This window comes from Serinus canaria, chromosome 5 (genome assembly GCF_022539315.1).
Source record: "Serinus canaria isolate serCan28SL12 chromosome 5, serCan2020, whole genome shotgun sequence".
In the NCBI taxonomy this organism is placed as follows: Eukaryota; Metazoa; Chordata; class Aves; order Passeriformes; family Fringillidae; genus Serinus; species Serinus canaria.
The window spans coordinates 14,168,136-14,194,140 of NC_066319.1; the positions used below are offsets into that span (position 1 = coordinate 14,168,136).

General features: G+C 41.4%; 1 protein-coding gene across 4 annotated transcripts; it reads right to left on the reverse strand.

Moving 5' to 3' along the window:
- Positions 1 to 1,629: 1,629 nt before the first annotated feature.
- Positions 1,630 to 25,616, reverse strand: HPS5 (HPS5 biogenesis of lysosomal organelles complex 2 subunit 2). Of its 4 annotated transcripts, none has more exons than XM_018907874.3 (23): positions 25,476 to 25,615; positions 24,137 to 24,306; positions 23,623 to 23,733; positions 22,806 to 22,870; positions 22,062 to 22,254; positions 20,451 to 20,584; positions 19,647 to 19,862; positions 19,247 to 19,318; positions 18,913 to 19,001; positions 17,790 to 17,968; positions 17,410 to 17,568; positions 16,188 to 16,347; positions 14,053 to 14,176; positions 12,297 to 12,443; positions 11,728 to 11,802; positions 10,642 to 11,246; positions 9,387 to 9,510; positions 9,054 to 9,209; positions 8,330 to 8,449; positions 7,919 to 8,032; positions 7,502 to 7,608; positions 6,565 to 6,850; positions 1,630 to 6,087 (listed from the first exon to the last, which is right to left on the reverse strand). In XM_018907874.3, exons 2-23 carry the CDS (start codon positions 24,242 to 24,244, stop codon positions 6,027 to 6,029), a joined length of 3,405 nt encoding a protein of 1,134 aa, XP_018763419.1. In that variant the 5' UTR covers positions 24,245 to 24,306; positions 25,476 to 25,615; the 3' UTR covers positions 1,630 to 6,026. The 4 variants fall into 4 exon arrangements, 3 of the variants coding, with proteins under 3 accessions (XP_018763419.1, XP_018763418.1, XP_050831376.1); XM_018907873.3 differs by having other exon boundaries at positions 25,443 to 25,585; XM_050975419.1 differs by lacking the exon at positions 25,476 to 25,615 and adding an exon at positions 25,309 to 25,456.
- Positions 25,617 to 26,005: the final 389 nt, after the last annotated feature.

Consider the following 26,005-nt stretch of genomic DNA (forward strand, 5'->3'; position numbering starts at 1 on the left):
GTGATGCTTTTGTTTGGATCTTGGACTGAACAGAGCTGCAAGGGGAAGGCGCCTGACTGTCTGCACATTGCAGCACAAGGCCAGGTCTGAGTCTGTGCACAAGGAATGTTACCAGAAGTGCATGAACTGCTAAGTGAAATCCTCATGTGTGCTGGGATGGCCAGGAGAATCCCAGAGTTAATGAAATGGAAAATGTGAAGTGTTGCTCTTAACCCCATTGCACAGCAAAGTGCATACACCTACACCCCTGCTGATCATGCTCTAAGATAGCACAGACACACAGACCACCAAGAGGTTCTGAGTGGTTCATTTTGCCTTGGCTTGCTCTTACAGGCCCCTCTCAAGGGTCTCCAGCCACCTTGCTGCAACAGCAGCTCCGTGGGGCTCAGGTGGAAAGTTTTGGACACAGCAGTGAACATTTGAGTTAATTCAGATCCATACAGCCACAAGTCTGCTAGACTTTAAATCAACTGTTGGGCCCTATTGGCATGATTTACTGTTTAAGTACCCACTGTGCTCTCCCTGCTTAAAACCTGCTCACTCCTCTTGGTTAACAGCTTGACACAATCCCTTCCTCTGCAGAAAACTCCAGGGTTGAGTGCAGTTGCACTCGAGAGTGAGCATGCATCAAGTGTCCCCATTGTGTGGCCTTGTACATGATTTGACAAATCTAGGAGGGCACTTCTGGTTCCCCTCTGAAGAGTGAAGGGTAGCTACCCCATTCACAACTCTGCTACTGTAAACAATTTGTTCCTGGAGCTGCAGGGCAGAGGCATGAGTCGAAAGAGGTGCAATATAGCTAATAAAGTGTCAACAGTAACTTTTCTTGGGCATCACTTCAGTCAAAAAAAATGAGCTTAAGGGGAGAGGAGGCATTTTCCATAACGTGGAACAGCAGGACAGATACTCTGTAGCATGATGTATCTCAGAATGGAACACTTTGCAACAAGAACCTAAACCCTAACCCAAGGACATAGATTTTTTGTCCCCTGGCACTCCTGAACCTGATACTTCACAGTGTAACAGCTTAGCCACTGCAGGGACTGGAGTGCTTGTGTTTTGCTACAATCCTGTTCACACCCTGATGACCCACATCCTTGCAGTACATGGCAGCCCAAGTGCCTTCTCTGCTGGCTGCAAATAGCCCTGGCCATCACCTTTTTGGATCTCACAAAACAAGGAAAATGACTCCTCTAAGTTGGGGTACAGGCATGTGGCACTTTGCCCAGGGACTTACAACAAAGCATTGCCTTCAAAACTGACCTAAGGAACCCTTTCCCTACAAGAGTTCACACACTCTGGACTATAGAGGATATTTTGAGTCTTACGCCGTTTCACATTCTCTCCAAACCAACATTTCTGCAAAACATGAAGGACAATGAGGACAAAAAACGCAGTTCTGCAAAGCATGAGGACAATTGCAAGAAGGCAGGTGCTGGAGGGATTCTTTAGAACATCTCAGAGTGCATCCCCTGGTGTCCAGCAAGGACAGAAGCAGTGACAATGCTGGAGCTGAGATAAAGCTGCAGCTTGGGGCTCCAGCAGGGAACAGCCTGAGCCCTGCTTTTCTGTATTACTGTATTTGTGGGGTGCCCTGTGGCAGGAAGGAATGATGAATCTGACTCCATGTTCTCAGAAGGCTAATTTATTATTTTATGTTACCATATTATATTAAAGAATACTAAACTTACTAAAGAATACAGAAAGGATACTTACAGAAGGCTAAAAAGATAATAATGAAAACTCATGACTCTTTCCAGAGCCTTGACACAGATTGACCATAATTGGCCAATAAATCAAAACAATTCACATGAAACCAATGAAACAATCACCAGTTGGATAAACAATCTCCAAACATAGTCCACATGTGAGCACAACAGGAAAAACAAATGAGATAAGAATTTGTTTTCCTTTTTCTCTGAGGCTTCTCAGCTTCCCAGGAGAAAATCCTGGGCAAAGGGATTTTTCAGAAAATATGAATGTGACACCGTATCTTCTTGTCCTACACTCCAGGTCATGACCCTTGGCTCACAGAAATGAGCTGCAGCCAACACTGCTGCTTTCACAACAGAGAGAGGCAAATCTGCCTCCGACTGTGGAGGAGGGTTTGAACAGAGCATTTCTTCCTGGCCTAGCAAGAAACACTGGCAGCACGTGCACACTGGGGAACATTTCTTGGCTTGTACATTCTGATGCAGTTAAGAGAAAAGGCAACCCCATGCTGGCTGCCCTGTAACTGTAAATATTTATGAATACAAACTATGTTCCTCAAACATTCCACAATTTTGCAATCTGAGAAAGTCAGACTGAGAAAAGGGATGAGGTGAATTCCCAGCTCAGGCACAATAATATCTGCAGTTATTTCTTAATCTGGGGAAAAACAGTACCTTTTTTATGCTTACATGTGCAATAATTCATTACAAGGGTTTTGCCAAGTATTGAATGTACACTATCAGTGACTTTGGGCTTATAGACATGGAGAATGACTGGAAACTTGTCTCCTTTCAAGAAGCAGATTGAAAATGCAGGTATTTATCTGAAGTAAAATTGATTCACCAGTAGGTTTCTAATGGTGAAATAATCTATGATACTTTTTTCTTTGATAAAAAGAAAATACCACCAGCAGTTTCTATTTAAAGCTGCTCCAGGTTAAGCCCCCTTTATTCATCTCTGATTCTCAAGGGTCTCTCTCACCAGCAGTCACCCACAAAAACCAAAGCTGAGCTGCAGCTCCTCTTCCCCATGAGGCTGGCTGAGCTGTCAGTGACGTGTGCTCAGCTGGCTGACAGGAGCTCTGTGCAACTCAGGCAGTTTGTTTCAGCAATTTCTGAACAGAAGACCCTCTCATTTCAGTCCCTTCACCCAACCCATATGAGATGAAAACAAACTCATCCAGAATAGGAAACATTAATTTTCTAACTCTTCTTCAGAGAGTAATTCTCACTCTTTATTGACAGCCAAGTTAGTTGAAATTATAAACACAATCTGAATGCACACTTCCTATTATGTTATCTGTATGACCCTTCTGACATGATTAAAAAAAAATTGCTCTAATTGGAATTATGATTTACTGAAAAAAAAATAAAATGGGCCCCAACCCTTAGTCAAAGTTAACCACAAGTACAGAACCTGCACAGAAGAAAGAGACTGATATGTGCACAAAATACACCAAGCAAATAGAGGGGAACCACACAGAGGTAAGCCAGACACATTCTCAGAAATCCAGGAATTCCTCTGAGGAAGGCAAGCGGAGCACTCAGCTACACCACACCCTGCATGAACCCGAGGTAGGTAACTGTGGCAGCCCTTGAGGCAGCAGCAGCTCATCTGCCAGGGAACAGAACAGGCACCAACACCATCTGGTAGGTGCCTGGCTGCCATTCCAAACCTTACTCTGAGAGCATGGGGTAATCCTGATGGCACAGATCCTTCTATTTCCCATGGCAGTATGTAAACCACAGAAGCTTTAAAGCTTTCTTTTTTAGAAATAGTTCTGTATTGGCTTTTCCACAAGCAACACTCTGGCTGGAAGCCTGATGTGTTGTCACCCTGGAATTTCCCTTCCCCATGTGAAGTTACCAACCCACCACACCCAAGCTTTTCTTACTGACAAGATGAAATAGTCTGCAGACTGCATCTTTCAAAAGGACAAACATTGTACTCAGTTGTATTTTGATTAAAAGCATTATTTTGCACAACTACAAGTGCTGCAAGTCTACATAAAAAGACTCCTTATAAAGCAGTATTTTCACATCATTTTACAACAAAATTATCAAATTTTAATTGAATTTAGCTCCAATTAATGCATTACTTTTTTATCTAAATGATATTTTTGAAAATTGAGTATTGACCAGATGCTGTGGCTTTCTGCTTAAAGCCACAGCATCTGGTCATACAGTGAAGAGGATCAAAACTAGAAGCCTAAAAAGAAACTCAAAGATATATTAAATGCAGAGAGTGCTAGCACAAAGCAGTTATGTAAATGAGACATAAAATCCAAGTGATTTTGTGAATCTTCATATTCAACCAGATAAGTAAAAAAACCTCTTTCTTGACAGCATTCATCTAAAAATACTTATGTAAACCTTCAGCTTTTAAAAACTGTATTAAAATAAGTCCTCTCACTTTCCAAAATGTCAGAATTAATTGTGGAATTACCAAAGTTGACCTGGACTTCAAGAAAACCTTTTGACAGTGTTTCCCTCAACACTCTCCTGGAGAAATGGGCTGCTCATGGCTTGGTCACATGGACTGTTCACCAACCAAAAAACTGGCTGGATGGCCAGGCCCAGAGAGTGGTGGGAAACGGAGTTAAATCCAGCTGGTGGCCAGCCCCAAGTGGTGCTCCCAGGGCTCAGTGCTGGGCCCAGCTCTGTTTGATCTCTTTGTCAGTGACCTGGATGAGGGGATGGAGGGCACCCTCAGCCAGCTGCAGCCACACCAGGCTGGGTGGCAGTGCTGATCTGCTGCAGGGCAGGAAGGCTCTGCAGAAGGATCGGGACAGGCCGGAGCCATGGCCGAGGCCGGCTGTGTGAGGGGCAGCCAGGCCGAGCGCCGGGGCCTGTCCTTGGGTCACAACAGCCCCAGGCAGGGCCACAGGCTGGGGCAGAGGGGCTGGGACCCTGCTGGGCAGAAAACAACCTGGGGCTGCTGCTGACAGCAGCTGGACATGAGCCAGCAGTGCCCAGGCGGCCGAGAAGGCCAAGGGCAGCCTGGCCTGGATCAGCCATAGTGCGGCCAGCAGGGCCAGGCAGGGATTGTCCCCCTGTACTGGTGAGGCCACACCTGGAATCCTGTGTCCAGTTCTGGGTCCCTCACTGCAAGAAAGGCATTGAGGGGATGGAGAGAGCCCAGAGAAGGGAAATGGGGCTGGTGGAAGGTCTGGGGCACAAGTCCTGTGAGGAGAGGCTGAGGGAGCTGGGGGTGCTCGGCCTGGAGAGAAGGAGGCTCAGGGGAGACCTCACCGCTCTCTGCAACTGCCTGGAAGGAGGCTGGAGCCAGGTGGGGGTGGGTTCCTTTTACCCAAGTAACAAGGGATAGGACAAGAAGAGATGGCCTCAAGTTGCTCCAGGAGAACTTTTGATTGGATATGAGGAAACATTTCTTCACCAGAAGCATTGTCCAGTACTGGAACAGGCTGTCCAGGGAAGTGGTGGAGTCACCATCCCTGGAGGCATTTAGAAACCGTAGATGGCACTTTGAGACATGGCTCAGCGGTGGATTTGGCAGTGCTAGGCTAATGGTTGGAAGGTTGGATCTTCCGGGTCTTTTGCAACTTAAATAACACTGATTCTAATCCACTGTCCCGAGGTTTGTTGGAGTATCACAACTGAGGTCTGTGGTCCCAGGGCACAAACAGGTATGTGCAATTTAGAAATATTGTTTGTAGTTTAACAGCAAGTTCATTTAACAAGTTTGTCTGTTAATCAGCATTTAACCATAAATCCACTACTTAAAAATATTTCCCTCCCATTTTAAGACTTGACTTGATTAACGTATTTCAAATAGGCAAGGCCTGTCCATATAATTTAAGAAGGGGAAAAAACCAATGGGTACCATAACAGACACTTCTACAGCAACAGTAAAAGTAAATGTCATTTACAGGAAAGTTAAACAAGTATAGGCTTAGATACTTCCCAGGAATTTCTCATGTTTACAAACAAAAAAGCAAAAAAAAATTTACACACCATAATTTAATACTTAGGGGCTCATATCCCTGAACACTTAAGTTATAGACTCAGAAAATAAATTCAGCAATTTTAATCCTGGAAATCTGTGAGCCTAACTTCAAGATAAATACTGGCTTGTTTTGATCTACATTCTACAGCTCAAAAGTCTTTTCCGAAGGAATAAGGAAGAACTGTTGCCACTTCCAGGTCAGATACCTGCCAGATGGAGACTGGCTCAGTATAACTGAACTTTTAGACAGGCGTTTGTTATTTTTAAGGGCCTGTGAAATTTAAGAGGCACTTGAATATACAGTCATTACAGTATAAAATGTTCCCAGAGTTCTCCCAAGTTGTTTTCTATGCTTGCTGAGACCACAAAAACCGGTCACACCTTTCCAACATGGACTGAATCAGCGCTCTGCAAATAAAGCAAAGGGAACAAAAAAAAAAAAGTCAAACAGTAAAAAAACTAACAACAGAAAGAACAACAGAGCTTTGGTTTGCTTTTTAAAGAGAAGTTTGTAAAAAACATGATCGCATTTCAGAAGTAACATCCTGACATCACCATTCACACCTTTGAAAGGAGAAGGAGAGATCAGAGTCTGTACAGGTCTCAGCAGAACAGAGCTCTTTCAGAGAATCTCCTTCACACACACCTTTAATGTATGATTTCCTATTTCCTCATTTTCAATTTTAAAATGCCTACTTTGCAAAACATGTAAATAATAGGAAAGCTTTCAGATGAGTCTAAAATAACAGGAAAGCTTTCAGATGAGTCTAAAACCAAAGGTAGAAATGTGAAGCATTGTATCTTCTTGTAAGCCAAAAAGGAAGTTTAAAGCACGGAAGAGATCCAAAAAGAATAGCGTGGATCTTCTGCTGACACATCTCTTACCTCTGCCTTTTCTCAGCGATTCTCAGTATCTCACAGACACCAGTAAACCTCTCAGACAATTCTAGTCTCAAGCCACACTCCTGCAAGAGAGGCAAGGCACGATTTGGGCCGATGGCCTTGGCCAGCAAGAGAGCGACGTTTTCCACAGTGATGCAGTCTGGGCAGCTCGGGCCTCCATTGCTGACAGCATTCCCGTTCTGTGGGCTGTGCTGGTGGGAAGCTGTGCTGTGATTCTGTGCAAGATGCAGAACAAACTTCCATTCTTCTATGGTCTCTGGAATGGAACCTAGATGGAAAACAAGGATTATTCTAAGACTACTATGTAAATTATATCTGTACTTAAAAGGAAAGCTAGCTGTTCTGTTTTACTCTGAAATTTTAAGAAACCAAGCATTATGAACAAGCAAATTGTGCACAGAAATGCACTGCCCCGACTGACTCAGTGTGAAGATTTAGTAGTGAACACACGGATTCACAACAGTTCAGTATTCAAGGCTTTGGATTAAGTCCAGAGACAAAGTTTTGTCCATCTTAGGGCCAAAGTGAATTTTCTTATGTTCTGCCTTGTGGTACAATGCTTTGCTCACCCTAACTTTGGGTGTCTGCACTTGTAGTGGGGGAGTTTTGTGCTGTGCAGAAAGGCTTCCTACTCTTCTGTCCCCAACACCAAGGTTAGCTTTTACTCCCAGCTTTTACTGATAAACAAATAAAGATTCTTTAACTTTTAAGCATTTTCTAGCACAACTGATTTCACAAAGGACAGCATGAAGATACCAGAGTATAACATCCATTTATGTGTTTCAAATATGCTGTACTACACACAGGGCTACAAAAATGCTTCAAAAGATAGAAGTTCAATTCAGCTTTGGGCAAACTGCTATATAAGGGCAGTTCCTACATTACAGAAGTATGTTTATACAGCTTAAGAATCACTAACCATCTTCTCCATTCAACAGGCTCAAATCATCCAAATGAACAATGTTAGTAAAGGCTTCTATTCTTCTATCCAGCTCCAGACAGAGAAAAAGATATCCAGGCCAAAATCTTGAATAAGAGAGTAAAGATTTCTAGGAATCAAATACTCATTTCAAACCAAAGTCAAGAACAATCATGCTCATTTAAGTATCAGTAAGGACAAAAGCAATTAAGTTTAATGAATGTCAGAAACAGAGTAGGGACACGAGGAATACCTCCCATTTGGTACATTAAATTGGACATTGAATATTTACCCCCAAAAAAGGAAAGGTTTTTAAAAAAACTCTGTCCAAACAAAAAGCAGATAGGTCATTTGTATCTTCTCAGGGTCAGAATACCTACTAACCAAGTATCCAGAATTACCAAGTTTTCTGCTTACCCATGTGATTTACAGATGCCAGCCATCTTCTCTTTCATAACAAAATCAGCTGGGAGTTTAATCAAGAGCAGAATGAGCTGGCTGTAACCCCAAGTAAACAAATGCGATCTTGGCCTAGAAGATGAGAAACTCAGTTTTAAAGCATTATTGATTTTATTCAGAACATTATGCTGCCAGATTTATGAAAAGAGAGGCGGAAAAATGAATGAACCACCATGTGCAGTCTCAGTAGAGCAGTCACTCTTGAAGGCATTGCAAATAAAAGTTATTCAATCCTTTGGTTGTTTCTGCTGAACACTGCAAAATGCTCCAAGGAGTCAGTGATCCAAACTTTCACACAAAATCTAACCCAAAACCAGAGCTGTAATGTCTTTCTGCTGCACTCAGGACCTTGGATGAAAACCACTTTACCTGGGATTTCCTTCCTCATCCACAGTGTTTGCCCTTTGTGGAGCATCATGAGAAACTGCCAAGCGCAACCAATCCAATCGTACAGATTCCGGCTGCAGAAGAGACCTAAGGAGAAACGGCCTGGAAAACAAAGCAGACACTAAAATACAATCCTACCATTTTTAAATATACCAGATATGGAGAAGCAGAGATTGTGTGTGGACAAATTAACAAAAAACTTAAAAAAAAAAAAAAAAAAGTTTGGGGGGGGGATGTAAAATAAAGTGTGGAAAAGCCTAAAGTAATTTATGTCTCTCTAAATTGAGGCAACCACAGAAAATCAAGTTTGCAGGTTGAGTTCCCACACATTTGGTTTGGGGTTTTTTTGGGGTTTGTGGGGTTTTTTTGTTTGGTTTGCTTGGAGTTTTTTTAAATGCGATCTAACCCTGGTACACTGAACTGCAGATATAGGAACAAAAAAAAAAAAAATCAATTCCATTAAAAGTATTATTTAGTAAATCCCTTTTAAAACTAGATACTAACCTAACAAAAACTCCAGTCTAAGGCCAGCTACAACTGCCTGAATTACTTGGAACCTAATGCTTAAGAACACCAAACAGACAAACACGGAAACACAAAAAAAAAGTCCCCAAAAACTAAAACAAAAAAAAAAAAAAAAAACCACCCCAACACAACTATATGATGAAGAGAGCAGACAATGAAAAGAACTCTCTGTTCCCCTCACCTTTTGTCCTCTGGCTTTGATTTCACCAGACTATCTAAATATGCTAAAAAGTGAGCTGGATCATTCCTGCAAAGCTGTTTAATATCAGAAGGTAAAATAGAGGGGTGGAACTTGATCAAGGGCCGAAGAGCTGTTTCCCCAAATTTTTCATAAAGCCTGGAGAAAGAAAGAGAATAAAACCTATTTTCAGTACCAAACAGCAAAATAAATTTTTCAAGATCTCCTGCAAGTTCAAAATAGTACTGAAAGGTGATCTCTCTAAGACAGTCCAGGAACCTTCACAAGTAAGTGAAGCAATTCCCGCCAGGAAGTTCAGAAGATTTGGGTACAAACCTTTGAGCATGTGCCAGCAACAGTGGGCTGTCATCCCATGGCCCCAGGTCATGCAGCAGCTTCAGTATTTTCAACATATCTTCACTTTCCATCGCTAAAGCAACTGGACTGTGACAAGTTATTTCTGAAATAAATCAGCACACAAGTTACAAGATTTGGGCTTTTTTTTTTTTTTTCCTTAACGTGTCCTAGCCCTCCTTTCATCCCTCTGCTGAACAGCTATCACTGCTTTCATGGGAAGCTCAACACCCACCTCAATCTTGATGAAAAGCAGGTATTAATGTCCAGGAACAAGTGCAGTCCAACTAAGGACAAACTGGGAATGCATACACTACTTTCATTTAGGGCCTGAGAATCCAAACAGTGAAGAGATTCCCGGAAACACAAACACCAAACCTCAAAGTAAGATTCTGTTGTTTAATTGCTGTCTGCTGGAGCAGAATCAATGCTAAGGCTTTAATTCACTCTTAAAAGAAATACATAAGGCAGAAGCTGAGTGCAGAGAACAGAAAACATTCTGTTTTCCAATATCATTATGAAGCTTTGGTTCAATAAAACTGAAGCAGTATCAAAAAGATCAGAAAGTATTTCTGTGGAACAGGAAACTGAAATGACCACAAGCCACTCATCTGCATCTACTCCATTCAGTTTTGTTTCATATTAAATACATTCCTTTACAAGCCGAATGGTCCAATGCAAATGCTGAAGCCTCTCCCTTCTGCCTTGTTTCTACAGACTTGTGATTCTAATTAGATGCTTTTGATTTTAGAAGTTCATATGTTTGTAAATAGGCTGGGATGACTACAGTGTTCCATTAACAAGGTCCATATAACCAACAGGTTTAAAGTTGCAAAGTGGGAGGAGAACAATCCCTGTCCAAGGAGCCAACAATTCTTTTTTTTAAGAAATCACAGGTTATTCTCAGTTGAAAGGGATCCACAATGATCAACAAGTCCAGCTCTTAAGTGAATGGTCCATGCAGGGCTTGAACCCACAATGCTGGGATTATTAGCACTATGTTCTAGCCAGCTGAGCTGAGTTCTTCCAAAGGGAAGTATTTGGGAGAAAAACAATCAACCAAACAACCCAAAACCAGAACAAAAACTCCCACACACCAAGCATCCTCCCCCTGCCACACTACACTGGCAGAAGGAAAACCTGCAGACACAATTATGAGAGTCTTCAAGGTTTTTTCTTTTTTTTTCCTTCCAGTATTATTTTCAGTTTAAGAAGCAATACAAAGTTCATCATTTACCTTTCAATCCTGCAATGTATGTTTCCCACACATTAGGGCTGTTGGCACACGTGGTTAGAATACACTGCTTTACTCTCTTTAAATCCAAAAGGAAGAAGTAGCTTCGCATAAACCTACAAGCCAAGGTCCCTGAAGCTGCTGGTGGCAGACTTCCCTCAGAGCTCTCCTCAGCCTCAGCACTCCCAGCAGAAAAGACACGCAGCTCAAAGCACAGAGTTGTCAGCTCCACGAGATCTTTCAGAACATCAGGTTCAATGGTACATGGAGGAGACACCTGAAAGCCACAGCCCAGAGGCCCAGTCACATCAGTACCATTTTCACACGTGGTTTGGCTCACACAGGTTTCATCAGTATTTTCCTTTTCAATGCAGTCTTCTAAAATACCACTCTGTTCCTTCTCTACTGGGTCTCTGTCAGCTGGAGCCACTTGTAGGTTTTCCTCCAGGACTGCCCTTTGATTTTCAGCACACACAGTCTTGTTTTTCTTAAGAGACAAGGCAGAATGCTCCTGGCTGAATTTTTCTTCTAGAAAGACAAGCCATTCCTGTAAGACCTTTCTCATACATTGAGGTTCTAACAAAATCAGGGGATCCTGGAGCTTGGCTCTGCAGCATAAAAAAGAAGTTTGCTAGGTTAAACAATTACAAGATGCCAAAAGTGAAGTTTCAAATATGTTTTGTGTAACTATACTCCTACACTTGACTTGGAGTTAGTTGTTGGGTTTCTTGTGATTTTTTTTCAAACAGAATTTAGGCTACCTCACACTGTCTACATTTGAACTCAGCACTTTTTGAGCTCCCTAGGATTTCTTTCAGAATGAGTTTTTATTTGTGATTTTGATTTTTTTAAACTATGCCTGTACTTAAGACAAAGGAATAACACTAGAAGAGCTTTTAGTGAGTTTTGCTTGGTTTTAAAAAGAGGAATCAAATCATTCACCAAATGAGATCCTTTCAGGTTATGTTAATAGACATTTAATCACTCTTACATGCATGTTAAATGAATTAAATGAAAAATTTTAAAAATCCAATCTTTTTTTCTGCCAAAGGCTTACATATCTATACAGTAAAAAGTTTCTCTGCTTACATAGTTTCTGCTGTTGCAGCCTTGAGATCTCTCAGACGGTCCTCCTCAGGAAGCTGGCAGTTCTGGGGTTCTGACCTAGGAGAGCACATTCTTTTCAGTCTTATCTGAAGTATTAACTTCAATAATTAAATTGAGGATTTCCTGAAAAATTTCTTCAACACTAATTCCTTTATTAAATACAAAGCTATCACTTGTAAGAAGGAACAGCTCAAGAGAAATTATGGATAAACTGGGCACGAAGAGCAACAGATAATACTATTTTTGTGGCTTTCTACTATTGCTTCTGCTCCAGCTACAGTAGACTTCTGCAGGTACTGAACAAAAAACAGTACCATGCCACTGTATGTAAGTTAGTCCAAAGAGGTAAATAAGCACTGGAATATGAGATTACTTAGCTCTGTGTTCATTGCCTCATCAGCTCTAAGAAAGGAGTTGGGAAAACCACTGAAACCCACCACAGGAATGAAGGCAGCTGGAAAAACCTAATGCCAAGTTCCTCATTCTGCTTGAAAGAATTTTTTCTATCCTCAGGACATCTAACTGCTAAGAAAATGTGATTTTGCACTCACTCTTTTTCTTCCTGGGGAGATGCTACCGGATTAAGAGTTAGTTCTGGCAGCTGCTCATCATCCTTTGCTTCATGCTTCCCTCTAGATTCAGGACTTATGTGAAGTGTGCCAATCTTTTCCGTGGTTTTACGTACAAAGCTGGAAACGCTAGGAATCACAAATTCAAACATTTAACACCAGAAGTTCAGAAGGAAACAAACCAAGCACTCTCGTCATTCAAACCATCATTTCAGAGACTTTATAATCTGAAGAACTCTTGAGAAAAGAATGAGAGCAGTGATGCCCAACAGGAACAAAACTTACTAAGACCCTGCTCAAAATTTGTACTCCAGTCATGATCATGTTTTCATCACAGAATAGAAACCTGAAATGTTTAACATTCCTGCTGGAGAAGCAGGATCAGCAACATTAGCCATAGATTTTTGACATGTATTTGTGATTTGTATGAAAATAAATGCAGATTTGCTACATTTTAGCTTTTGCATTTTAAAGCTTTTAAACATAAAGCATCTTTAGGAAATTATGTCACTCTTGGTGGTAAGAAACCACTTGACAATGCTTCAAATTAATTCTTCAGATTACAAAGCTCACCAACAACATCCTTTTTACTCAGCAGTCCCTATTCCTTCAGGTATTTTATTGAAGAGAAAGCTCAATGAACATAGCAGAACTCAATTATTTCTACCACTGCCATGAAGAGAACTATGTCAACAAGATTTGGACAGAAAAATAAGCTTCCCGCCTCTGCTCTAGAACTAAAAAAATATATTTAAAAAATCCCAAAAATCCCAACTCAACATAATTAACTGTAAATATGGTAGTGTTTTATTTAATGATTAATGCATGCAGTGAATACTTGAAAATGTAGCTTTCATTGTTAGCAGAAACACTTATTACTAGTAAGGTCCTCAAGGCTGCTTACGGTTTAGAAAGAACTCAAAACACTGCATGTACTTCAGATGTTTATTTTGAAACTCTCACACAGCTGACAGCAGCAACAATTCTTTGTTGCAGGACATGATTTACATACTGAAGTGATCTAGGGAAGGCTGTGAAATTTTTCAGACCATTGCCAGGCCAGAGACATTTTAGCTAAGTAATTAACATACATATTTAACTTAAAATTTCCATGTAAGAGTTGTAACACTACCCCCTTACCCTCCATTTTTATAAAAAAGAGTTTTAAATACCAATGTGATTTATACATAAAATGGATACAGATCTAATTGCAGCAGATATGAACTACCATTATTCCATAAGTGTTTGGGAAACCAATTAGCTTCACTGAAAAGTTCATGTGGGGATAGGACAGACCACTCTGCAAGTGTGTTTTAGCAATATCTGTCTGCTTTGAACATTCCACTGTTTGTCCCTAAGCAACATAAGAAGCCTTCCCCCTAAAATACAGGAAGGCAAAATCCCAAAACAGTATTCAGCTAGTTTTCCTTTGAATACAAACCACAACCAGAGTTTACAGAGTAACAGTAAATATTCCTAGACATGTAACAATTATTAACTGTTTAAAACTGAGGTTGAAGTCTCGGCTCCACCAAAGTTACCAGGAGCTCTTTGTATCTTCACTAGAGCCAAGATGAAGTTTTAAACTACCTGGCAAACCTGATTGCATCTCTGGTGTTCCAGTTCAGGTGTTACATGTTTGCAGAACAGAGTATGAACTAAATCACACAATGCTACAAATCCAGGGGACAGAAGAGGGCAAGATGTAATGGATGAGTGAACCTGCTGCATGTTTTACCTTTCTTTGACAGCTTGGAGAGAGACGAGAGGAGATGGGGAACGGAATGACAAAGGAATACTGAATGGGAGAAATGTCTCATTCCGGTCAGCCTCAACCACCACAGATGCATGAGATACGTTCTCTGACAAATGGAATTGAAATAAAAACTCATGAAACAGTGATCTGGCAAAAAAATGGAACAGTGAAACGACCTACAAGTCACTAAATCATTAATGGATAACCTGCCCACTGTACTTTCCTTTTTAATACTCAAGAACACATGGAGCTAGGTTTCAAGGGCCATTTTACTACTGACTTTGAACCTAGTTAAGTCTGCTTTATTAATGTGTTTTGACTTTACAGCAAGAAAAATAATGATCAACAACAGTATGAAAGCTATCTCCTAAAATTAGAGTTTCAGATCATTTAGAGGACAAAACCTTGATTTAATCCATTGAGTTGTTTATACACATAGGAAAATGAAGTATTGTGGCATATATCATTTTACAGCCAATTGTAAAGTCAGTTGTGACCATGATTTCCAAAATCTAAATCACATGAGAACAAAGAGACACATAAGCCATGATTAGGGTATAAATCACCCTCTTCTTTGAAAGGACTTAAAAATCCGATCCATCTTTTGGTGAGAATCAGAGGATATACATAATCACTGACTACTTCCTTTTCTCTCCCATAGCCCTCACAGTATTGACAATGTGTTTTGCTCAATAATTTCCTGTTACAAGCATACACTGATCTTTAAGTGATGTCAACAAGAAAAAAGGGATCATTTTAAGCCAGGATGACATTGCATTTTGCAACAGTCAGCAGTAACCACAGCATTGAGAGGAAAAGATGCTCCCCTGTTACAGAAAATCTACCATTAGAATCCCTCAACAGTGCCTAAAGGTCACAACTGACTTTACAAATGGCTGTAAATAAGGCTGCTTTTGTTCATCATGCAGACTAGAATCCTAAATACTCATTACATCTTATGTCATTGTGAGCAGGGAAACACTAAGTCCATTTCTTCCGAATACCAAATCAAGTATGTATACTTCAAGAAGCATCTAGAACTTCTCTACCTGGAAATAATCAGCAAATTCATCATCTCTTATGGAACACAAAGAACCTTTCTATCTTCTGACATTCAAAAATTAAGTCACCTGAATTTTGACTTTAATGCTGGGAATGAGGCACTTCAGAGTTTCTTCACTTGTTTTAACGGGGGTGTAGGTAAAGAGGCACATGTACACCAAAGTGTATCTTACTCAGCAGGACAACACTACTGACAAGTAGGGGACTAAATACCATTTTGTGCACTCTTCCACCCCAGTGTGGTTTTCTCCAAAGCATCCAAATTCTCTCCATCCTCAACTGGCACCTACTCCTTGCAAAAGCTAAAAGATAGTCTTTTTATAGGACAGCCTCTCTAGTTCCAAGGCAGCTCCTCATCATCCCAGATTTCTGCATCCCCTCCCAATCCCAACCAGAGCAGAGAACAAGACCTATCACAGTCTCACTCTAGCTAAAATCCAGTGACAGGCATTTGTCAGAAAATAAAAAAGCTTCCTGCATGGGCTAAATGTTAGTTATTAACTGTTCTAGCACACCTACACTAATGTTTACATGTGTAAGAGATGATTCCTTGTGCAAAGGAACCCTGTGAGAAAGTTAAGGACACTTATCAGAATTCTTCTGCTTCCCCTAAAGAAACGTAAGCCAGAATCCAGACTAAGAAATTATTTTCTGGAACAAATATTACAAAAGGATACTGGCAGCAAAAAAATCTTGTTTGAGGCTCAATTGATACTGGCATAGACAGCTGAAAGAATCTTAGCACTTATGTTCCATTACATGGAGAGGGGGAAGTTGGAGTGAAGCCCATGCTTGTTAAAGCCCTCCACACCTTTTGTTTTGTTTCACTGGGTTTTGCTTGCTTTTAAGCCTGGATTTTGTGGAGCCACCTTTTTAACCCAGCGTTTCAGGAAGGATTTTGGCTGGAAGGTGGGGTGACTCTTTCAATTGATCAAATTACATGTATTAATAATGAATAACTTGAAAGTGGAAAGTAAGAGCACAGAGCCAATACAGTTAAATTCTTGTAGAATGAACAAACACATTCAACAAACATTTTCATTAAGAAACATTACCAAGTTCTAGTTGTTCATCTTCATGGTGTGCAGGAAATTCTTTAAGTCTCTCATCTTCTGAGAATGTTTGACTGTGGAGGGAACATGAGTCTTCATCTGACTGACTGCCCCTTCGACTGATAACACGGTAGATTCCAGAGTCTAAGACACTGAAGCTTTCCTGTCAGATCAAGGAGGGGAGTTAGACATCATGTGAATTGCACTTCCTTGTTCTTTCTGCCATGAACTCAACCAACTGTACCCACACAAATAACCTCAGAGCATTTCAAAACTCATTGCCTGGAAAACTCCTATTTAACAGAGTACTTCTACCATATGTGGAACGGAAAAGGACACAGATGCCAGCAAGTGTGCTGCTCAGTGCCTTTAAAAAGATGTGTGCGCTGCAATTGCTTCTGGGAAAGCAACTGGAACAACTGGTGTACCCAGTGCAAGGCAAAACCCACCTCAGCTTTAGTCCTGCAGTCAAGACTGTCACTTCACCCCTTTGTAGCTGCATACCCAAGAATCTGTGTTCCTGCTGGTCAGCCATACCCAGCCAGCACAATTCCAGACCCCACAAAACTATTCAATTTCAGGACCAACACACTTTTTTTTTTTCTCATGGTCAGTCTACATGGTTTACAGTAGCTAAGGAAGAAAAACTTGTCTACTATATCAAGATGGTATTTACATTACTTGGATTTTTAAACTTTCCTTTTAAACCCTGTAAAGTGAAAGCAGGAGCTGATGATATTGTATAAACTATGAAACGTTTCCCCTTTCTTGAAAAGCAGCTGTATATTTATTAGAAATATGCTTTGATTTTTTTAGAGCTTTCTCCTTCAGCTTCTTAGAGTGCAACAATTTTTTACATAGGGCTAAGATAGCTCTGGGCACTCAGACATTCATGTTCAACATATAAAACCACAGTTATAACTAAGACTATCTTTACTGAAGCACATTAAAACATTAAACAGAGCTGTGGATAAAGCCATCTTCATACCAATCCCAACCATTATCCCTAAACTAATATGGGAACGAGGCAGAGGTCTGAGCTTACAGATTGCAAGCAGTGGTGTTTCATACCTCTTCATCCCACCTAGTTTTAGAATGCAGCATTATGAGATGGAGTAGACAGGGCAGAAATGAAAGCCTCATCTTCCAAGGGAACAATGGGGTGACTTCAAGCCATACAGATAAAACCTGCAGATAAGATTTTTGGCACTACCAATGCACATACATGAGATGAAATACTGCTCCTTCTACTGCTGCATGCCGAATCCAGAGGTTCCAACTTTGCAATCAGTTCTTCCAGTTGTGCAATGAGATCTTGCTGGGTTGAAGCATCCAGCTGAGACTTCAAGTGCTCCAGCTTGTCTAGAGGCAAATTTTTTCTGGCCTAAAAGCACCCAGTGAAACAAAAGCATTATTATTTCTAATGCACATGTGAAAACAAAAGATACCATATAAGTATGATGATTTTCATGCCTAAAGTATAATGTTAAAATAACTTTAAAAGCTCCAACAAAATGAATCTCAGTGACCATGAAACTTAGTGGATGGAGGGACAGGAAAGACAGGGAAGTTGTATTGCACATTTACAAAGAGGTATTGACTTACTCTGCAAGAAACAATAGAATTTTGGAAGAGACAAGAGACCCTGGCAGCAAGGGTCCAGAATCCTCTTCTCATCAGACGCTCTATGCAGCGATCAACCAGCAGAAGGGAGAGGTGCACGACTTTCCCATTTGTATGCAGACAGAACAACTCACTCTTGTGAACTGCAATATCCTGAATATCTGCAAAATCACACACAGAAGGACTGAAGTCATTAATCAACATTCCTTTCTGTCCCTGAAAGAAGGTGAAAGCATATTCTCACTTGACTGCAAATGAGTGCAAAGCATGAGATGCATGGGAAAAACAAACACTGAGGCGTGCTGACCTAGCACCTAATCACTATAAAACACACTGTCAAAACTTTCCAGAGCTGCATTTCTAGAAAACATTCAAAAAATACACTAAATTACCAAAAAGTCCTCTTTTGCTCTGAGTTGAAAAATTAAAGCCTGGTAAAGATGACAAACACATAACTGTTAGCTTTGAAACAGAAGGAAAATATTCGCTGGTAAAAAAACAACTTAGGTCTTCCAGAAGTTTTCAAATACAATACTTATGCTGTATGCAAACACTCCACGACAAAGGTATTGCAAACTTAACACCAAAATGGGGAGAAGGGGAAAGACTGATGGTCAATAACTACTGGAGGACTCTGCTTATAACCAACACACCACTGTTTATGAGGGTTCACTCATTTGCCAAATATTTTCTCTGTATGCAATTTAGACAGGTTTTAGGAAAAAAAAAAACCAACCAGGTTTTAAACTTTCAGCAGCCAGATTATCCCTCAAAAGACACTAACAGTGAGCCTGAGTAAAGAGGAAAGGATACTGCAGGTTAATCGCCTGTATTTTAACTACTGCACTTTACGAGTTACTCTACACCATGTTTTGTTTCTCCAGAAGCATGTTTTCAGATCTATGGAAGGAGGGGTTGGCTGAAGGAGGCAGAGAGATGGTTAATATTCAAGGATATACCAGACAGATGACAAGTTTTCTACAAATATTCTGCCATCCAGCTGCAAAAAATGAGCTTGAATAGCTTCCATGTTAGGCAAGGACTTCAGGAACGACCAGTGTAACAGGCGATGTTACAAAGCAACATTTAAGAAACTTTAGTTTACCTTTAACTTCGCTCCAGAGTAAGACTTGAAGGCTTTGGGGAAGAAAAATATAAATGCCTCTTTCTGTCCAGGTCACCACACAGTGCTCACTGCAATTAAAGCATGTGTTAATGAAGCAACAGTCAATTGTGGTAAAATAGGTAAAATTTTTAAAAATTGTAAAATATGCAGGGATTACATTGGATTAAGTATAGCAAGCACGATGTGAGACAGGTTTAGCATGGTACTTGGGAAATTCTTATGCAAAAACCTGAGGTTGGTAATTATAAATTAGGAGAATATATAATGTTTTAAGCCTGCTTTATCAACAGGAAGCTATGCTGTCAATACTCACGTCAAATATAGCAGCTTGGGGAAAGACAAAGATTGTGGAGAGCAGCTGGAACCAGTATAATGAGGATCCTGCCTACAAAACAAAATTAACATCAACTACAAGCATTAGGACCTATACCATTACTTTCTAAAATTCTTAATCCTGTCAATGCATGGCTGGTTTAAATAAATACAGTCTCATGACAGCAGCATTCATTGTGCTCACAGACATAGCTGCAGAATCAAGGTTTGGGCATTTTTGATAACTACTGGCCACACCTCTCAGAGAAGACTGAGAGGTGTGGCCAGCTATTAAGATGACAGCTAGGATTAACATTTGACTGAAGCAGGAATTGATTTAGTCTTTTCAGTCTTAAGGACATTCCAAACAAGTTTAACACTGATAAAACTCATGTTTCTACCTGAGAGTAACAACAGGAAGAGGTGGTGATGAGAGCAGCTGCTTGAACTGATGTGTGCTTTGCACTTCCCCGTCAAAGTTCACCTCCCACATCCTCGAGCCAGGTCGAGCACAGTATATTAATGGCTGCTGATTGCCACTGTTTTTTCCAACAGGGAAGAAACATGCTCCAAATTCTCCATCTCTCTCTTTATTACCAATCTTCCAGAACTTCTCTCTAGAGGGGAAAATATATACTTGTTAAGTAAGGCAGCATTAATAAAAGCTCTAATTAATTTTATGTTTTTCTTAATCCCCACTGCTGAATTGGTTTTGGTGCTTAAAAAAATCTGTAATGAATATTACAAAGCCTACCCAAAGTTTAAACAAGACAGGGTGCAGAAATATTCATTAGCTGAAATGCTAATGAATATTTCTGCACCCTGAAATGCTAATGAATGCTCAGATCAAAGGGTTTTTTTCAGCAGAACCAGTTGTTCAACCTATTGATGGGAAGGTGGGAACATTCCCAGAAATCATTTCCAATCACATTAAAAAAAAGACAGTGACTATGAACAGTCAGCATGAATTCATGGAAGGGAAATCATGTTAACAGCCCTCTACAACAGAATGACTGGCTGGGTAGTTGAGGGCAGAACAGTGGATGTTGCTTATCTTGATTTCAGTAAAACTTTTGACACTACTCCTCCCGACATCTTCAGAAACAGACTGAGGGTGCATGAGCTAGGTCAAGTGACATTGATGTAATTTCAGAAACTGTGTGTGACTCTGAAGTCGAGTATTTCAGAAATAAAATAGAACTTGCCTCTCAGTATCACATAAATAAGTGCGGGTAAGTGAAGATATGAGCAGTCTTCCATCCAAATAATCAAGCTGAACCACCCGAGAATCTACAGTGGTTATAATCTGGACAGGAAACATCACAAAAGTGGCAGCAGCCTACAGTTAAAAAAGAAAAGAAAAAAAAAAAAGAGAAAACATGCTGGTCTTCAGTTCAAAGTAAAGACTGTTTCATTATATTAAAATAGCAAAATTCCGAAAAGGCTCATGTATGCTGTGAATACACAGCATAAGACAGAGTGATGCCTTTCTTCTCTGTCTTTACAAAGCAAGGCTACAATGCTCAGAAGCACAGCAGTCTAAATCCTCCTTTTCCCAAAACCACTATAGAAGATTAAAGAAAAAAAGAGTCACATCCCTGCAGCATCCTAATATTTCTTTATAAAAAGGTTTTTTTCCTGTAACATTAAGAGAGGGTTTTATTCCTGCTATTGTAAGCTTTGTGATATTTTTCCAATTCTCCCCACAGGTACATTGAGCTAGCAGTTTATGGAAACAGACCAGAGAGATTAATTGATACAAAAAACAACTTCTATTGGAACTAGATTGTTCACAAACTCGCTTTCTCTGTTACCCTGCCACAAATTATCCACATACTAGTTATCTTACCAGTGTCTCAGTTTGCACGGGTGGATGAACAGTCTCAGATAGACTTATGGATAAGGAAACTACTGGGAACTGCATTTGAACTTGCTGTCAAGACAGTCACCATTTTCGCCAGCCTTAAATTGTTTTCCCTTCTTAGGAATATGACAAAGTGCATTATTTAAGAAATCCAACAATCCTGTTCCTTTAACAGGTGTGAACAGGCAGATTCCATGGGCCTTGCCCTTTTCTCCTCCTACAGCTGACTTCCCCCCCCCTCTTTATTTAAATGTAATAATGCTCTTGCTACTTATAAGTCAATTTTCCCTCCAAATCTTCCATGAGGTCTAGAAAGCATCTGGACTAACACAACCATTCCAGATTCTGCTCCTTTTTACTGATTAAAAAGAAAGGACCCAGCAGAAGTAAAAGCTAAAGAACACTCAAGGGCTAGAAATCAGGCTGCCATCACTAACAGGTGCGTCCTTTGCACAAAATATAAAGCTTGCAGGCTCCGTGATCACCTACCATTTATTTTATCTGATCCAGACATTTAAGAATGAGAGCATCCAGACAAAGCCAAGCAAAATCAGAGTCTGGGACTGCTCTCTGACCAACAGCTGAATTGAAACTGAAACTAACAGCTGAACCTGTAGCTGGAGTCAAAGGAATGCAATAGGCTCAAAAACACCAAGACCCTTAACTTAGATACTTGTAAATTCCAAGAAGCAGGAGATTGACCAGTTATTAATTCTCAACATTTGAAAGCATTTTCAAGTTGCATTACTAAAATAAATAGAATAAGGATGGGATGAGTTCATAGGTCAGGATTTCTATGGTTGTCTCAAGAGACTGGTTCTTCATCCCAATAGTTTAAGCTACCAGAACTTCATTAGCTGGAAAGTCCTGCTCTGTTCCACTTTGCCAAAATAAACACAGATTCTACACACTCCTTGTGAATTAAGCTGAATCAAAGTATGCAACATTTTACCTTCCCTTGTTTCGATGTGTTAATCTTGATGGCTGATACTTTTCCCACATGATCTCCTACAAAAACTCGAAGGGCAGCTGTATCCCAGCACAGAGCTGTGACTTTTCTGCCCTTATGCTCAGAGGAAACATAAATCCGTTCTGGCTTCCCACGACGTTCCTGATTCAGCTCCCAAACCACTACAAGGCCTTGGCTACAACAAGTTAAAAGGAGAATACAGGTTGAAAATAAGTCTTCTAATGTATTATCAGTTAATAAATATTCCCAAAGCAAGAGAGAACCCAAGCAAAGCAGCATGCCTCAGAGCTGGTTCTGTTTGAGGCTGCATGATTTCAACAAGTGTCACACTTAATTCTTTGCACTGCAATGTCTAAGTAGCTTTGAAAGGCTATTCTTACAGTTACTAAATGTAAGTGGAATTAACTATCAATCTCACCCTACCATGTTAATGAAAATGCTTCTTTGTATGCTGAAAGGTCTCAGAAAGACATTTATCATCATAATTTCATATGCATGAGCTCTGCCACAGATGTTCTGTTACAGAAAATAATACTTAACCTAGAATGACTATTCCAAAAAAAAAAAAAAAAAAATTAAGCAAACTGTCTGTGCACTGTCCTGCAGTGGCCTCTACCAGTTAACCTGGTAAGTTAACTCTGAGTTCTCAGCAGCTGTCCACGTCTGAAACTTGAAGCTTCTTAAAAATATTAATTCAGTGCTCAGGTTTGTGAATAGACCACTCACCTGGTGGCAACAGCAACATAGTCTTCATCATGCAAACAACAGGCCACCCGGGAAATGGCACCTTCCTGAAAGCAAGCACAGGAGTAAGAGCAGGTGAAACTTGTTCCTGTACTGCTACTACCACCATGCAGCTTTCATCTTTAAGATATAAACCAGATTCGTGGCAACAGGTGCTACCTCTCTGTTGTGATGTGGTTGGTTTTTATTGTTTGCTTGGGTTTTGTGTGCAAACACTGAGTTTGCTCCAGATGCAGCTGACAACAGCACAACATCATCAAGAGCAAGGAGTGCACTGAGTTCTCTGATTTGGGAAGCACAAAAATCACTCTTCTGTCCTCACACCTTTGGAAGCCATTCTGACAGAATTAAGTGAGGTGCTCCCAGCCTTAAAAAATGGTCTGCATTCATGCTATACTGGAAGCAGCAGTGGCTCCTAGGAAATAGCATCTGGCTGTACAAATAACAATCCCTGTTTCGTGATTTCTTCCAGCAACAGTAAGTCAGCCTATCTTTTCTTCACTTATCCAGGTATGTCACAGTTTGAACACTCAAACACTGGGAGTTATCTACTTGTGAGCTGGTCTGACACTCTGAGGTAATGTTTTTCACACCTCATGAAATCTAATTTACAACATACTCTGGGGATACTCTCCAGAACCACAGCCTATTTTAAACACAGCAGTCCAAAACTTCACTTTCTTTGGACAACCCAGTAAGCTGAAGGCACTTATTGACACTTAAAACACATAAACTTGAAATAATGTTTCTTTCCCAGTCCCATTTTAGGAAATTTTCATTTAAATTTTTTTATCCCTACCTTGTGAGTGAGAAAGAGTCTTTGCTTCCAACCATCCTTCTGGATAAGGTTCAGTCCTCCTCCTGAGCTGCCTAGAGCCAGCCATCTCTTTGACACATCTATACATGTGCACTGAGGGAATAAAAATCATAATGCATAACCTGGTAAGTTCTGATCACAGCATCTTTTTCTTGCATTATTATGGTGGGTTTTTTAAAGGCTTCATTGTTTGCCAGCTGTGTTTACCCCTCCTGAACCAGTGGCAGTGAAAATTATTAAACAGCACTTTGCAATTGGGGCAAACAGTGTAAGCTGTGTTACCCATAGCTGCATAAAGGAAACACACACTGAGTAACAGGGTCCATTATCTTCACTCTTTCTTCCCAAAGTACTCCCCCCACTAAGACAGCATGAACACACCCCAAAAATAGTTAGATTAATCCTATGGCTTAATCAAACAATTAGCCAAATGGGGTAATTGTTTGAACTTTTAAAAAAATTTAAAAATAAAAAAAGCCATAAATCACAAACTCACCTTAAGACGACTGGAATCCAACCTGAGTGCAGAAAGCAACGGATCCAAACACTCCAACTCTGCCAAGACATGGTTGTAAGAGTCTGGAATTACTGGCACAGAGGCCATGGATGCACACGACTAGTGCTGCTCACTCATGGGTGCATTATGGCTTCAGCTTTTAGGTGTACCTGCCAAAAATGAAGTTCTTGATTAGCTCACTTTTTAGCATTTGAGCTGGTGTTCTGTGTTTAAAGGAACACCAAGTGCTTTCCTACTCAAAAACCATCAGGTTTCAGTTTGCCAAAAAGAGACCTAAGGGCTGGAAAAGAAGACTCCTGCTTCATTTATGAGAAGTTTTTGTTCAAGTTCATTTGTGAAGACTTAACCTATCATATCACACACCTGGAAATATTTAAACTGTACTTATATTTACATCTGCCTGTGAAACGTGTAAGTTAACGTGTACCCACAGAAAACACCTTGTTTTCTGGAAAAATTCACTTTTCCCCACAGTATGCAATCTTATTTTGAAACTAACTTTCTCAAGGAAAATATTTAGCATCGGCATTTTATAACTACATCATATCCTCCCCCAAAAGTAAAATTAAGGAGCATTATTCTCAAGCTATACTAAATTTAAAATTAGCTGCATTTGTGCATTTTGATAAAATTATAAGCTATCCTCTCCGCAGCATGTCTTTTCCTGCATTCAACAGATAACACAGAGTGAAAACCAAGAATTAAATAACCGCTGAAATCGCAACCTCATATTTTTCCTAAACAGCACATACTCTAAAATAACTTCTTGTTGAGTTTAAAGTTTAAACCTGTATATTGCTTAACAAAACGTTAAACCTGTTACACTGCACAGGCGAGTCCCGGAATTTCTAAGTAACCTTTAATATGCGGTCCCATAAATTAAGGAACTCCCTCCCAGAAAAGCCGTCATGGGGGAAATTTACATTTCCTCTAAAGGAAAGTGAACGCTCACTCTCACCAGGCACTAGGAAAAGGGAAGAGGCACATTTAGCCAACGAAACTAAAAGTTATTTCTTCTAAGCTCTCAAAAGCGTCTCAAGAACCTTAATGGCCACTTCTGCCCTGCCCGCTCTGTGCCCCATCTCGCCCGTGTGGCCCTGAGCGGCCGGCTGGGGCTGAGCCGCGACACCGCGGGACTTTGTCTCCCGTACCCGGAGGAAGGGGAAGGGTCGCACAGGACAGAGGAACCCCCAAACCCTTCGGAAACCGCGGGGAGGAGAGGGGAGCCGAGCCCCGGAGGGGCACAGGAAGCACGGCTGGCTCCTTCTCCCTGCCGCTCCCTCACCGCGCTCTCCCGATGCCGGGGCTGCTCTCTCACCGCGCTCTCCCGGTGCCACTCCCGGTGCCTCTCCGCGCTCCGCGCTCTCCCGGTGCCGCTCACGCCACCGCCTCCAAACAGCGCCCACGTGACCCGCGGGAGGGCGGGGCGGGAGCGCGCGCCCGCTCGGCGGCTGCATCACGCGCCGCCCGCGCGGGAGCAGGGGGAGGAGGAGGAAGCGGCGTCACGCGCGCGCACCCGCCCACCGGCCACGTGACGCCGTGACGCGCGCGGCGCCCCCTCCCTCCCGGCGCGCGGGCCGGGGCCGAGGGGAGGCCCCTCCCCCGCAGCGAGGCGGCGCCGCCGACCCGGGAGCGGAGCAGGACGGGCCGCCGGGGCCGATGGCGGGCGACGAGCGGGGCCCGCGCGGACGGGTGACGACGGGAAATGGGCCGGGCCGGGCGCGGCGGGGATGGGGGCGGGGGGGCGATGGCGGTATCGTTTTACTGCCGCGTAACTGCCCCTCCGCCCGCCGCCGTCATGGCGACGGGGGAGCGGCCGCCACGTGACCGGGGCGGGGGCCGGGAGGG

Excerpts from the sequence above, each read along its gene's own strand:
- HPS5 (XM_018907874.3), bottom strand. The coding sequence starts at position 24,244 with ATGGCCTCTGTGCCAGTAATTCCAGACTCTTACAACCATGTCTTGGCA. Across the intron at positions 14,177-16,187 it reads AGATGAACAACTAGAACTTG|AGAACGTATCTCATGCATCT; the intron begins GTAATGTTTCTT and ends TCCATTTGTCAG. Across the intron at positions 9,511-10,641 it reads ATACATTGCAGGATTGAAAG|AAATAACTTGTCACAGTCCA; the intron begins GTAAATGATGAA and ends GATTTATTTCAG.